Source organism: Aotus nancymaae, unplaced genomic scaffold (assembly GCF_030222135.1).
Source record: "Aotus nancymaae isolate 86718 unplaced genomic scaffold, 86718_ANA_hifiasm-v0.15.2.pri h1tg000058l, whole genome shotgun sequence".
In the NCBI taxonomy this organism is placed as follows: domain Eukaryota; kingdom Metazoa; phylum Chordata; class Mammalia; order Primates; family Aotidae; genus Aotus; species Aotus nancymaae.
Window position 1 is genome coordinate 37603904 of NW_026988472.1, and position 15561 is coordinate 37619464.

The 15561-nt window shown below is 35.0% G+C and overlaps 1 protein-coding gene and 1 long non-coding RNA gene across 3 annotated transcripts in view; one reads left to right on the forward strand and one right to left on the reverse strand.

Moving 5' to 3' along the window:
• The window catches only part of LOC105734663 (uncharacterized), a 407309-nt gene that overhangs the window by 50073 nt on the left and 341675 nt on the right, over positions 1-15561 (forward strand). The gene's annotated exons all lie outside the window — the stretch shown is intronic.
• LOC105734654 (small ribosomal subunit protein eS1-like) lies at positions 5456-6297 on the reverse strand. Its single transcript, XM_064364623.1, has one exon. It carries the CDS (start codon positions 6295-6297, stop codon positions 5506-5508), a length of 792 nt encoding a protein of 263 aa, XP_064220693.1. The 3' UTR covers positions 5456-5505.

Here is a 15561-nt window from a genome sequence, read left to right on the forward strand (position 1 = left end):
CACTTGATTAGAATGGGTGATATTTTGGTGTAGAATAAGGAAATTTCTTGCAAAAAAAAATATATATATATACATACATAAAATAGAAGAGATTTTAGACAAGTTTACAACAGAAAAAAATTCTCAAAGCCTTACATATCAATCACTACATAACAAATTACTCCAAAAATTAGTGTCTTAAAACATTTATTATTTCACTGTTTCTGTGAATCAGGAATCTGGGCATAGCTTAACTGGGTGATCTCTGACTCAGGGCCTCTCACGAGGCTGCTGTCAAGATGTTGACAGGAGCTGCAGTCATCTCGAGGCTCAACTGGGGAAGTACCTGCTTCCAAGCTCACTCAAGCGGTTGTTAGAAGGATTTAGTTCCTCACAGGCCATTGGACTGAAGGCCTCAGTTCTTTACTGACTATTGGCCATAGGCTTCCCTCATTTCCTTGCCAAGTGAACCTCTCAATATAGTAGTTTACAACATGGTAGCAGTCTTCCCTCAAAGCAAGCAAGCAAGAGAATGAAAAAGGAAGAGCAAGTTGAAAGAAGAAATGCTTATAAAATCTGACTTCAGAAGTGAAATCTTATCACTTTTGCTGTATTCTATTCATTAGAAGTAAGTCATTAGATCTATTCCACTCTCAAGGGGAAGGATATAGATATGAAGAGGCAAGAATGATTTGGGACCATCTTAGAATTTGCCTACCACAGTTTACTTTAATGGAAAGTAAATTCATCACTTTCAATTAAACTTTTGGTCTTATAACTTGGTGTAAAAGAGAACTTAAAGCAAAATCCCATATCCTTATTTAGCTTTTATCTGATAGGGCTTATGGAGAGTAGTTCAAAGTTATATCACAATTTTAAGAATATACCTGAGGGATTGCAATTGCAAATCCCTTCTGTAGGAAAATGCCATATTGTAATTAGGTCAGAAATTTTTCCAAGTAAGAACTCAAACCATAGTCCTGGAAATGAGGAAACAGTACTAGTCCAGAAGGATTCCTGTAATGTGGCTTTCCTTACTGCTTTAAACCCTTAGCCCCATCTAGCTGTCTGGCTTCAGATTTAAAGGGATGTGGGCTTACCTAAATATTCTTCACTGAACCGATGCACCTGTTCCCCAACTTCTGTGAATGTCAGTTGCTAAAGGCTCACAGATGCACGATTCTACGGAAGGAATTGATCTTGGTGGATGGGGAACTGCCTTGCCTAGGGGAGCAGCACCCCACCCTAAAGGGTGGGGGCAGCATGCAGGCAGTGACTGAAACTGTGGGTTACCAAAGCCTGCCTATCTTATCTCAAGGTAAAATCCAAGCTTTCAGCTCCCTATGGGATCAAGCTGAAGCCACTCTCCAGTTGTCACCACAGCTTCACTTAGCTCTTCCCCTGACCTATTTTGATTTCTTTACTCATTTATAGTATCTTTTTGAGAACAAACCCATAGTAAGTCACTTACACAGGAGTTTATATCTCTCTATATAGGCTCTGCTTCTAGGGAACCTGATCTAAGACCTTGGTCAACTAGAATTCAAATGGGAGACTGGGCAATGTTTTTCAATATCAATGTTGGAAAGTAAGAACTCACTTTTCTTCTAAATTAAAACATAAATAAAATGGCATATGGTAACAAATGTTCATGAAATGCCCTTCTCACAAAGTTCTCTTGGTCAATATCCTTCATACTGTCAAATATTGTATTCTAAATCTATCTACAGAACAAATAAAGAAGTGGCTAAATTTCTAGTTCAAGACATTCTTAGTTCAAGATTATTGAAAAACAACAGAAAAAAATAGATAATTATCAATTTGATGTATTTCACAAATACCCTACCCTTGGTCCATGTACACTAAATAAAACCCACATTTTGGGGAAAAAAAGGGGAAAGAGGAGGTAGTCATTGTGGAGCACCTGCTGTTCTAGAGGCCAGAAGTTGTACGCCACTGACTGCTGAGCCTGTGGGCCCTCACTTTTAGTAGGTGCCTTTTAAATTAACACTTTAACAATGTTGACTTGCTCCCAAATAGAGGAGATATTCTGCAAAGCTCATATCTTCATGGCCTGTGGATTTTTTTAAGAAAAGATAGTCATTTATACTCTTGGTACATTTCTGATTGTTCCTTGCTTGACACCCTTCATATATTTCCTATCATATATACTTTTTTCCAGCACAACTTCCTGTACTGTTTTGCCAGCATGCTTTAGTAGCATCAACGATAGCTAAAACAGCTCACTTTATGTTTGATTCATAGTAGAAAGCCACTCAAAAACACAAACATGCAAAATAAAGATATCCATAAGAATTAAACAAGAACTTTATTTTTTTTGAGACCAGGAGAAGTAAGTCACTCCACAGTGGTGGGATCATGGCTCACTGCAGCCTCCAACTCTGGAGCTTAAGCAATCCTCCCACCTCAGCCTCTCAAGTAGCTGAGACCACAGGTGTGTGCCACCACACACTCTAGTTTTTTAATGTTTTTATAGAGACGTGATCTCCCTTTGTGGCCCAGGCTGGTCTTGAACTCCTGGGCTCATGTGATACTCCTGCCTCTGCTTCCAGAAGTGTTGGGATTACAGGAATGAGCCACTGTTTCCAGCCTCAAACAAGATCTTTTAAGTGAGTTTAAAATTGCCCTAATTAACTGACAAATGTTCTGTGAATATCCTTAATAACAAAATCCTTTGTGGGAAGAACTTTTTAAGGTCAAGGACTAAGTCTGATGTTCCTTTCAGGGTTCTCATTGGTGCACCACTGAAAACTTACAAAGAGCCACAAGGGTTATTCAAGGGTAAGAGACATTCACATTTGTGCCCTTGAATTACATGAGAAAATAAACTACTGCCAATGAGAATTCTCAGCTCTTCTTTCCAAACAACAGCTATGCTATTTCACATGCCATCTTTCTTCTAGAGCAGCAGCTCCTCTAATTAATTTCATTACCATATTGTTATAACAAGGATGGGCTATTTGTTCTGCATATCATTCTGAAAAATTTGAAAGGCCAGAATTTTTAAATGAAGAAGCTTAAATTTTGGAAAATATGAAAAGCAGAGTATAGCGATATGAAGGCATCCAAATAGAATCACCAGTGCTTCCCTGAGCAAAATTGAAATATAGGGACAATTTGTCTCTATCTTTCCTCTCTCCCCCTTTTCAAATATCTCTCTTGCCATTGAGAAAATGGGTCCTTAACACTTTACCATGTCTGCCTGGAGTCTCTCCATTTTATAACATTATTTGGGCTTGCAGCCACTGGACCAGACCTCATCCCTTGTCTGCTCTTTTTCTATCAAAGTGTACTTGTTTCATGTCCTGTGTCTTACTGTAATGAAGTGACACATTCATTTATTTGAATTTATGGACTAAAAATTATTGATGGTTTACTATTTCGACCTCTTAGAATTATTAGTATGTTCACAGGCACTCCAGGGAAGAGAATTTTTAACTCAAAGGGAGAACTGTGATTTCAAGCCATCGCTAGGTTAGTGTGGTCAATGTTTCGGAGAGGGAGGTCTAAGTCTGTAACAGAGAGGTTGCCTGTTTCTTTATGTATTTAGCTGGCCCTGTAATATGACTATTATTCTGGTAAATAACACAAAAAAACCATGTTCAAAGTATGCAAGCAAGTGCATGCTATAGGACATTTTCTGTTGGAAGAAAACATATGCTTTTGCTGAGAGTTGCTTTTCTACATTATGTTCTCCTTTTCATGAATTATTTTTTACAAAGAGAATGAAACATCTCTTCCATCTTCCTTTGGTTTCACAGAGTATCCATTTTTGTTATGCTCAATCAGCTCTAATCATTACTTTGAAAATCTGAAATGTGTTAACCCAGGTACATTGCTCATCCTGCTGACTCCATGAGTAGCAAATTTGTCAATTCTACTACGTGCAATGTTCAATGCTATGTTGGTTGCTGCATGCAACTAATTCTTTTCTTTGTGGCAGAAACTGGCTGACTGCTGTTCAATCAAGGGAATGTAGTGGCAGCTTCAAGTTTAAAATATTTTGAAATGATATAAGAGCAATTCTCTTCACTTGACTCCAAGGTTGTCTGTTCCTTAGAAATAAATTTACTCAAGGCTGTAGTTTTGGTGGTTCAGCAGAATGGGCATTAAGTAAATTATTAATATTTTTAAGATATTGTTGGCAAAATGTATCTCTTAAATGCATGAGCATTTTTACAGTTGAATCAGAAGAAAATTGCCAAGGGAGGTAAAGCATTGCCGAATAGATGTATAATTTGTCATCATAATACAGCTAATACTTCTATCTTGATTTGGCACTAAACAGGACAGAATCTGTAGCACATTTTGAGACTGTACTACTTTCTACCTTCTGTGTCTTATTACCTTTTTCAAATTCCTTTGCTGAAGCAGTATCTATAAAATATTACAAAAAGCATTTGATGTGTAAGCCATTAAAATGGGTTGATGAGCATTTTCCCCCAAGAGGCCTTAAATAATTGGTAATTGTTGTTGATGTCATTATTATTATAATTATTACTGTTATGATTCATTCTGAGATGAAATTTCAGTCCCATTAGCACCATAGGATTAATAAGCAACCCAACGTCACAAATCTAGCTCTTTACGTACTTGGTAGCTAGAAACTAAGAACTAAGTCAAGGAAGGCTCCATCTATGTTGGTGTTTTTCTAAATGTTTTTAAAAAAATTTGAGCACAAATGGTCTGTATGGAAACATATGTAGGAAAACATCCCAAGTATTTAATAAATACAATTGTTAAGGACATTTTTAAATAAATGAGTAAGGGATTGTTAAATGAATGAATGAATAAATGAATGAGTCAATCAGTCAATGATTGAGCAATGAATGAGCAAAACGTATATAGAATTGTGTTTTGTGTAACAGGCCACATAACACATTTCTTTTAGAAGTGGCAGAAGAGCTTAAAGATCTTGTAGTCTAACTCCTAATTTTGTAGATGAAGAAACAAAAGTAAAATAATTGTCTTGTATTCACACTGTTAGTTGGTGATGGCCCCAAACTATTAATGACTTCCCCACCTTCCATGACAAAGCAGATAGCTGTTTTCCAATACGCCATAGGACCTGGGAGCTATGTAGGATGTTACAAAGAACATGGACTTGAGAGGCAGAGAAACTTGGGTTTGGAGCTTAGCTTTGCATTTTCTAGCTGTGTGTTCATGGGCAATTCCTTTAACATTTCTGAATCTTAATTTTTCATTAATGATATAACATCTACCTTTCAGGGCTATTGTAAAGATTAAGTGATAAAACTTATGTAAACTATCCAGCAAAGAGTAAACATGAATTGACAATTCCTTCTCCTGCCCTAGATGTAGCATACTATAAAAGAATTATGTGAATGCGGTTATGTTTACTGGGCTTTTGAATTAGAAACCAACACCAGAGCTTATCTTCCCATGTCATTAGCTATCTGAAGATGGGTGAGAATTTTCTTTCTTTTTTTTTTTTTTTAAACCATCACAAAGACTTTTTATTTGCCACTGTTATAAGTCTGAACTTTAAACAGATTCTTGGACTGGTGGTTCATATCCATCAGCTCGTTCAACTTTAGCACCTGTCTCATCCCCAGTGGCTTTTCCAGAACTACTGCCTTCACCATGAAGCTCCATGAGTTTTCCCAATTCAAACTTGGGCTTCTTCAGCATTTTTACTTTTCTAATGAAGACATCATGGAGAGGATAAATAGATTGGCAAGCCTTTTCTATGTCTTTACCAATGCTGTCTGGAATCAATTTATTGACCACTTCTTTCAAGTCATTTGTCTGCACCTCTCGTGTCATGATTTCCATCATCTTCTTCCGGATTTGGCGGACCTGTTGGTGCTGAGCATAAGAGGTCTTCCATATCTGATTGTTGCGTTTTTTAGTAAAACCAACACAGAACAGACGAAGCAAGTAACCGTCGGTAGTCTTGACATCAACATGAGCTTCAATCATTGTCTGCCATTTTTTGACCATGGAACACATTTTGTCACGGGTAAGATCCATGCCATGGAAGTTAGTCAGGCAGTTTTTGCCCTGAACATCTTCAGTAATTAGCTTGAATTTCCTAAATGCAACTTCATTATTCTGCAAATCAGCAAGACTAACTTCAAACACTCGACCCTTGAGGCCATCAGATGCAATTTTGGTTTGGTTCCTGGTGACTAGCATCTTTCCAATATTTCTTATATTGAACATAGCGGGTGCTTTCACATCATACCAATCTTTCTTAGAAGATGGATCAACCACTTTCTTCTTGGTCCCCTTTTTGCCGCCTTTCGTAAGGCGCTTGTTCTTGCCAACCGCCATGGTGCTGCTCAGAGAGCCAAAAGGGCATGAGAATTTTCTTTACCTAATATAGAGAATCTCATTTTACCATTTTTCCATCTAAGATAATATTGATAATAAATTGGTTATATTATAAATTGTTAAATATAATTTATTTATAATTGTCTTATTTGCTTGAATTCTTCCCTGTAAAAAACACATGGAAGGTGGAAAAATAATCTCTTACTAGAGTTAAACACTTTAAATTTTTCCAGGAAATTTTTTTATACTCTAATTGTATCTGTCATATCATTAGATTTAAACAATTTATCCATTTGGCCCCATTCTCCTGTTTTCTAATATTCTGTAGGAGATTCTGTCATTGGATACTTAGAGTCAAACAGTACTGTCTTCAGTCTGCATTCTAGCATGACTATCAATCTCCTAGAAAAGGAGATATTGTATCTGGAACAGGTATTCATAGATATGAATCAAAAAAATTAAAAACAAGATAAAATATTCACTTCATCAATCATTTTTGCCAGTGCTTTTTTCTGGAGAAGTGGATTAGAACATTTCTTGCTAAATGTTCTAATAAGGACTCTTGCTTATTTTACTTTCTTCATCTGAATGGGAACACATGTAAAAAATCATGATGATCAAATGACAAGTATTATAATATAAATTAGTGATTAATATGTCCTAGTGACTTGTGTATTATTATCACAATAGCCATGTGGTCTAGGGAAACAGAGTCTTAGAGGGTTAAATAATTTCATCAAGACCATACTGGGAATAGGTTTAATACTCAAATCCAGGTCTGCTCTTAACCCCTACTTAACATTGCCTGAATATTTGCCAGCCTACTCAAGTGGTTTTAAAACTGCAGTGAAAATAAAAGTATAATACAAATATGAATAGTTTTACCATGCTTGATGGAACAAGATGACTAGTAAAAATCAATTTAACAAATGCCATTTTGCCTAAAGCTAACTTGTCAAATGGCTATTTTATCAAATGGACCAAATTTATAGGAATTTACTAAAAAATATAGTTTGTATTCCAAAACTAAGAATAAGGCCCGATGTGGTGGCTTATGCCTATAATCCCAGAATAGTTTTGTAAAAAGACTATGCTATGCTATGACCCTAGCTTTGGACTGAATATTCCTTAAAATGCTGCTAAGAATATAGTTATTGAATGTATTAATTATACACATTCAAGACTGTTTCCTAAGATATGCTTTTGGTAATTTGATAAAATTAGAAAACTTGGCAAGGTGGTCATGCAAACTTTAATGTGAATACAAATTGCCCAGAGTAGTCATGTAAGCCTTAACATGCATCATTTGGGGATTTTGTTAAAATGCAGAGTCTCAGCCTGCAGGTCTAAGTGGAACCAGAGATTCTGTATTTCTAACAAGTTCCCAAGTGACGTTGATGCTGCTTGTTTCGGATCAAATTATGAGTGGAATGGATTTACACAAAGATAGCTTTCAGTGAGTTGAAATGGGGTTAACTGAACTAAAATTGTATGCATTACATATATTTCACTTCCTCAACCACATTGACTTTTGTTTCAGACATCCTGTATAAAGGGGATTTTGCTTGTCTGTCAATATGCGTAAATCTTTAAACTGATACAAATGTAGGTAATGATACAAAAGCAACAAAATGCTATATTATTGTGTCTGTAATCTAAACAGTTTGAGCAAAGCCATGATACCATCTGCTGTGTCTAACTCTGCCTGAGCTTTCGGCATAAAATATGTCCATAAATTTTGGCAGTTAAAAGCATGCATACTTAGAGGTGTTGTATAATGATGGAGCTTTAGCAATTCACTGACAATTTGAAGTACCCCTTTTTATTGCATTTAATTAAATATATACATGTCATTTTTAAAAACTATGATAGAAATATATATCATAATTATTTGACCTAAATTGGTTTGATAAAATGAGTAATTATTGATATAAGGAAGAAAACACATATTATCATCTACAGCTGTGAAAAATATTATACTGACAGAACCACTTTTGCTTGGAGAAAAGTCTCTTTCAAATATTTACTTTAAATATCCATTAAATATGTCTGGTAACAGAGTTGAGTTCCAGGTTTTGTTTAGTGCTATAAGTCTCAACCGAGGCTTTGTCTTGGAATCACATGGAGAGCTTTTAAAAATCACAACAACCAGGCCACTTCTCAGATTAGCTATGTCTGAATCAATGGTATGTATTTTCAAATCTTTCCAGGTGATACTAATGTACAGCTGGAATGATCATGCTTTTCTTCCTGACTTTACATAATTGTCTCTTATTTTTACATCCTGAATTATATTCCATTATATAGAAACCCCACTGAAACACATACTTCCAATTCTTCCTGTTTTTTTGGTTATTTGCATGTAGGACCATCTGCTAAGATGGATAATTCTTGCTTATAAATTGGATTAAAGCATAAATTCCAGACAAAGACATATAAATATATGGGTAACTTTTATAAGCCCATTATTTATTTTATGCCAAAAATTAGACACCCTTAGGCAATTATTATTATTTGAACCTTATGTCTTTGACTTGGTGACATGGTTTGGCTGTGTCCCCACCCAAATCTCATATTGAATTGTAGCTCCCATAATTCCAACATGTCATGGGAGGGACCTAGTGGGAGGTAATTAAATCGTAGGGTAGGGCTTTCCCATGTTGCTCTCATGATAGTGAATAAATCTCATGAAATCTGATGGTTTTATAAAGGGGAGTGTCCCTGCACAAATGCTCTTCTCTTGTCTGCCATCATGTGAGACGTGCTTTTCACCTTCTGCCATGATTGTGAGGCTTCCACAGCCACGTGGAACTGTGAGTTCATTAAACCTCTTTATTTTGTAAATTTCCCAGTCTTGGGTATGCCTTTATCAGCATAACAAAAGCTGGCTAATAAACCTGGGTTTATATATAATAACGGCAAATAAGCAGACGAATAATGGCAATTTGAACTCGACATGCAAACAGTTCATTCAAGTTGACAGTATCTTCATGGCATGTAGTTTAATTTTAAAGTGCTGGGTTTGGAAACCTGTAGACACTTCAGTTTTTTTCTTAAAGGTTATACTGAGTTTCTGAAAATAAATCATACCATGATACTAAGAACTGAAAAACTGCATGAGAAACTGATGTGTTTGTGTATCGGTGTTCAATGATAATCTTATGTGTACAGATATCATTATCTTCTCCCTATTTCTAGGGTATGGATTTCTGTAACCAGGAGAATAAAATCATTGAAAGCACAAATTGGGATTATTGATTGTTATCCTCCTCCCAGTGTTTAATGTTTGACATAGCATATTAATAAATTTGGCTGATGTACTGGAAGAGAATTTTGGGGGAAACTCAGAAAGGGTGAATCAGATAGAATAAGGATGCTTTTTTCCAATGGAATTATCTTAATTCAGAGGATTACAAAGCATAAACATCCAATAAGAAAAAATAGGACTAGTTCAAAAATAGGGAAATCAAGTCAGAAAAACATTCAATAACAGATAAATAGAAGGAACAAAATTTAAAAAAAAACAACAGAAAGTCTGACTCTAAGCACTCATGTTATTACATAATCAAATAACGCATAGAATATGTTCTCTATTGGACCAAATACAAATTAGCTCTTGTTTTTTCTGAAAGATCTTTTAACACACAATGAGTATGGTAAGATATGACTATAATAATAGTAGCATAGAGAAGGGAAAGCATGAAGAAAAGGAAAGAGGCCAAAAAGCATTTTGTAAAAAGCATATTTAAGGGAAAAATTATTGACACTTGAATTAGTGAATTGAGGATAAACTAGATATTTATCAAGAATGCTTCATTAAATTTTATTTCATTAATTCACAATTTCTCAGTCAAGGGTTGATACTTCTACGTGTCACTTTTAGGTGGAAAAATAGTTGGAAAAGAAACAGCGGATGGCATAGAGAGGAGTTCTCAAACCTATCAAAATTAATATTGTTTTTATAACAATCATTTTTGTAAATATTTCGATGCTTTTAGAATATTTTACAAAAATATTTTACACAATTTTCATAAAATATTTGTTACCCTTTAAAATTTTGGTACCATTTTAGTATCTTGAAATACAATTCATATATAACGTATATAGATGTTTTTAAAAAGCAATAGAATATCCAAATTGTAATATAAAAGAGAAATAAAAGAAAAGTAATTTATAATAAATATATTTTAATAATATATGTTTTACAATAGGCAATATGCTTCAATATGTGTTTATTACATATAATAAACTACACAGAAATATGTAATTTATAATATGTTTCAGTATGTGTTCAGGCATGATAGTGCTTTAAGACATAATGTCCATTGCTTGCATCTGTTATTCTAATCAGTGTGGACACAAGAACTGCAACTGCAGAATGATACAGGTGAGTTGTATTGGTGACCCAAATACACATGTAGCATTGCCTTTGAGATACAATTTTTCTGAATGGTATACAACACTTGGTAAAGTTTAGAGCAAAACTCATGAAGCAAAATACAATCTTCCTTTGATTTATACAGTGGTTGTAGTTCTTAAAAATTCAGTGCAAATTAACACCTTGCAGAGAATACTTTGTGTGACATGGAATTAGATTCTAGGTATAAATACCTATAAATAGGATTTTCATTTACATGGCTGTGTTAGGACATTAGAAATTCATGTGGGATATCAAATGTTTTTTGTATGTGACTGTCTTGCTCATTGTAGGATATGTGTCAACCCTGACCCACCAAATGCCAGTACCACCCCCAAATTAGTGTCAAAATAATGTTTCCTCTTGAGTTTTCAAAATACTTCTTAGTGGCAGTTTTGACCTCGGTGAGTGTGGGAGTCAACCACTGAGGTAGGAAATCAACATTAGTCTTTAGTCAAAAGTTGTATTACTTCAACACTAATATTCTCTATCCTTGGGCAAGTCACTAAATCTTTTTCAGCTGGCGGGGGGTGGGGAAGGGAAGAGACACAGATAGAGGGAGAGAAGGAAGAGACAGGGAGAGGGAGAGAGAGAGTGAGAGACTATCAATGCAGGAGGAAGCCTACTTTGCATTTTAAGGTGGGGAGAGACTGGAGATGGTATTAATCATATAGCTTCAAGACTTCTTACTTAGCTACTAGTGCTTTTGGGGGATCTTTGCCCAGCACTCCTCTGGGGCTCAGGTCTCACTGTTCTCAATTTTGAGAGAGTTACCCTTGATAGAGTGTAACATTTTCATTATTCATGTGACTCTTGCTTTATTAAACCACCCTGCTCTTTGAGAAAATCAAAGCTAGGAAAACTTTCTGTGGTACTCATCTCTTCATACTATTTGATTCCCATACACTACCCCAAACATTAAGTATTCTTACTGCATCTTCAATTCAGAGTCTCTTTCCCACCTTACAACTTGGAAGCTCTGGGATGTCAGCACAGGCTATTTGATGAAGCCCTCCAGTTCTAGGCAGGGAGAGAGAATGAAGAGATCATTAAAACTGAGAGCATGTTTCCAAGATCCAGATTGTCACTCTCCAAAAGCAAGTGAGAACATAAAACTCCTTCAGCCTATACTGGGGTAGTTCTAGTTGCCTTTACTTTTTTCTCTTTATAGTAGTAAGCAGACATAGATATATTACTTGTTTACAATTGTTCTTTCCCTCTCTGCCTTTGCCATGGATTCTCCATGTATAGAATAGACTTCCCCAATCCAAGTGATGTTTGGATTGATTATGTTATTTACTTTAGCCAATGGAATGTGGACAGAATTGAGAGTATGACAGTTTTGAGTTAAAAACCTCAAAGAAATACGGAAAGTTTCTGCCAATGCTCTTGCAAATCTATACTCTTTCATGAGAATATTAACTGTTGAACAGCTGCTGGTTCCAGAATGAAGAGACATGCAAAATAGACATGCTGTCAATTGTAGCCAAGAGCTAAACCAGGCAAGCCTAGTCAAGTCCATTTGACCAACATCTGACTTGTAGATCTGTGAGAGATAAATAAATATTGTGGTTGTAAGCCAATGAGAATTGGGGAAGAAGGGTCCTTGTAAGGTAGCAGTATGTAGAAAACCTGAGTAATATAGCAGAATAGTTTCATAGTGATGGACAATACCCAGATGTGCTCCTTGGGAAAGAGGCTCTGATTTGGTAATCCAGTAAAGATACTTAGGGTTTTGAGCAGAGGGTGGGGATCAGTAGTATGAGAAGGTGAGTACCACAGAGACTTTGTACTAAGGGTAACTCTTGAGAACAATAATACCTGAGCCACAGAAGAATGTTGGGCAAGATTCCCCCAAAACACTAGTAGTTAAGAAGTCTTGAAGCTGCTATATGATTGAAACCTTTTTCAGTCTCTCTGCATTTAAAAATTATTTCATTCAATGGAATGCCTGAAAACGAGGAACTCCAAATAAACAGTTAAGAATAGCAGTAAAATGACACTCCATGTGTCTGAAAACAAATTGAGGAGAACAATCTGAGGCAGATAGAAGCAGTTTACTATGAATTATAATGCAACCCATATTGGAGAGCAGCTTCAAAGTTAATTAGCACTTACAGACTTGATAATGAAAACTGGACAGTCGTACTGGAATAAGGAATGTCATTTACATAGCTGAAGGGAATGCTTGGATTGCCAATTGTAGTTGCCATGGAGACTTTTATTAAATTAAGTCTAATGAAGGAATGGGATGAAACATTATCAACTATACCTTCATCAACATTTTAAATTTCATAGGATCATAGACTATTTTTAAACTGGAAGGAAACTTGGGGTTTGATATAATGCTTTTATTTTTACCAGAAAGTCAAGATACAAAAAGATAAGTAGTTCTGCCCAAACTCACACAGATAGATAGTAGCAGATTTGAGACTATACTCCAGGATCCTGAGTCTACTGCCTCCTTTTGTCTTTTGTTCTTTGTCTTTTTTATTCTAAATTTCAATCACTGAATCTAATTATCTTAGAAAAAGAGTAAAATATAAAGAAAAATATTTCTCTTGAAATTGCTACGTAATCTGTTCGTTGAAAGTTTGATATTTTGCCAAAAGAATATGGGCAGTTGATTTAAACCCTTAGCTTCTTTACTTTCTACTCTGACAAGGTATTTGAAGATATTTTTCTTTCTGTTATTATTATTTGGAAATTTTAATACTTCAAAGCCTTATGTACATTTTATTTCATATAGGAGATGCTGATAAAATACAAGTGGCACCATGAGAGAGTTTTAAAGTACTAAGGACATATACCAATAAAAATATAGGTTCCTGTTTAAGGGAGGATAAAGAATGCCTAGATTACTTCCTGCTTGTTCTCAGTGAGTTTAGATTCACATGCAGTTGTAAGAATAGTACAGAGAGAGCCAGTGTATCCTTTACTGGGTTTCCCCAGATGGTAACATCTTGCAAACCTATCATACAATATCACAAAGGATATGGACATTGATGCAATCCACCACCAATCTAGAAAAGAATTTTACAGTTTTATCTGTATTTTGTGTGTGTGTGTGTGTGTGTGTATGTAGATGTGTGTGTGTGTGTGTGTGTATTGAATTCTATATAATGTGCTCATGTATCCACTACTAAAGCTGAGAAATAGAACAGTTCTATCATTATAAAAATCCCTCGTGTTGCCCATCTCCCTCCCTCCCCATCCCTGTCCTGGTCCCTGACCACTGGTAACCACTAATCTGTTCTCCATTTCTATAATTTTGTCATTTCAGAATGTTATAATGGAATTATATAGTATTTAAATTTTGGGGATTGGCTTTTTTCACTCAGCATAATTCCCTAGGAATGTATCCAAGTTGTCTTGTGTATCAATAGTTTGTTCTAGTTTATTGCTGAGTAGTGTTACATTGTATGGATACACCATAGATTGTTTAATCATTTACCTGTTGAAAGGCTTCTGAGATGTTTTCAGTTGTTGGATATATGAATAAAGCTTGTATAAACAGTAGTGCACAGGTATTAGTATGAAAAAAGTTTTATTTCTCTGAAATAAATGCCCAAGAGTGAAATTGTGTTATATGGTAATCGCATGTTTAGTTTTAAATTGCCAAACTGTTTTCCAAAGTGGCTCTACCATTTTACCAGCAATATGAATAATCTACTTTCTCCACATCCTCACTAGCATTTGATGTTGTCACTGTATGTTTATTTTAGCTGTTGTGATAGGTACATAGTGATATCTCATTATCGTTTCAATTGGCATTCCCCTGAGAGTTAATGATATTGAATTACCTTTCATGTACTAGATGTGATGTGATTTACCAAGTCTCCTGATACATTTACCAAGTTTCTTCTTTTGTGCATAGTTATTTTGGTGTCAAGTGTAAGAACTCTTTGCCTAGCCTTAGGTCCTGAAGATTTTCTCATATTTTTTTTCTAAAAATTTCATAGTTTTATGTTTTACATTTAAACATAGTATCTATTTGAGTTCTTTTTGGTATAATTTGTGAGAATTAATTTAAGGGTTTTTTCCCATTTGTGTCCAATTGCTTCAGTACTATTCATTGAAAAAGCTGTTCTTCCTCCTTTAAATTGCTTTGTATGTAAACCTCTGTCAAAAATTAAACGTATTAATTTGGGTCTTTTTCTAAGTTCTCTATTCTATTCCACTGATATATGTGTCTGTCTGTTTGTCCATACCACATTTTCTTGATTATGTAGGTATATGTAAATCTTAATATTGAGTAGAGTGATTCTTCCCCTTTTATTCTTTTTCAAGATTGTTTTAGATATTCTAGGGACCGTGCCTTTTCATACCAATTTTAGAATAATACTATTGTTTATATCTACAAACATATTGGGTTTTTGATAGGAATTACATTAATCAATTTGGGGAAAATTGACATCTTTGCAATATTGACTCCTCTAATACATGAGCATGAGCTATCTCTTCATTTATGTAGGTCACTTTGATTTGTTTAATCAGCATTTTGAAATCTTCAGCATGCATAACCTGTACATATTTGGTAAACATATACCTAAGTATTCAATTTCCTTGGAAGTGATTGTAAATTGTATCATATTTTTAATTTTGGTTTTCTTATGTTCATTTTTAGTATATAAAAATGAGGTTGATTTTCATGTGTTAATATTGTGTCCTGTGACCTTGCCAAACTCACTTATTAGTTCTAGCATTTCTTTTGAGATTCCTCATGACTTCTTTTATTCTCTTCATGATCTCTGACATAGATAATCATGTCATCTACAAATAGGAACAGTTCTATTTTCTCATTTTAAAAAACTGAATGTCATTTTTTTTCTTGACTTATTACAGTG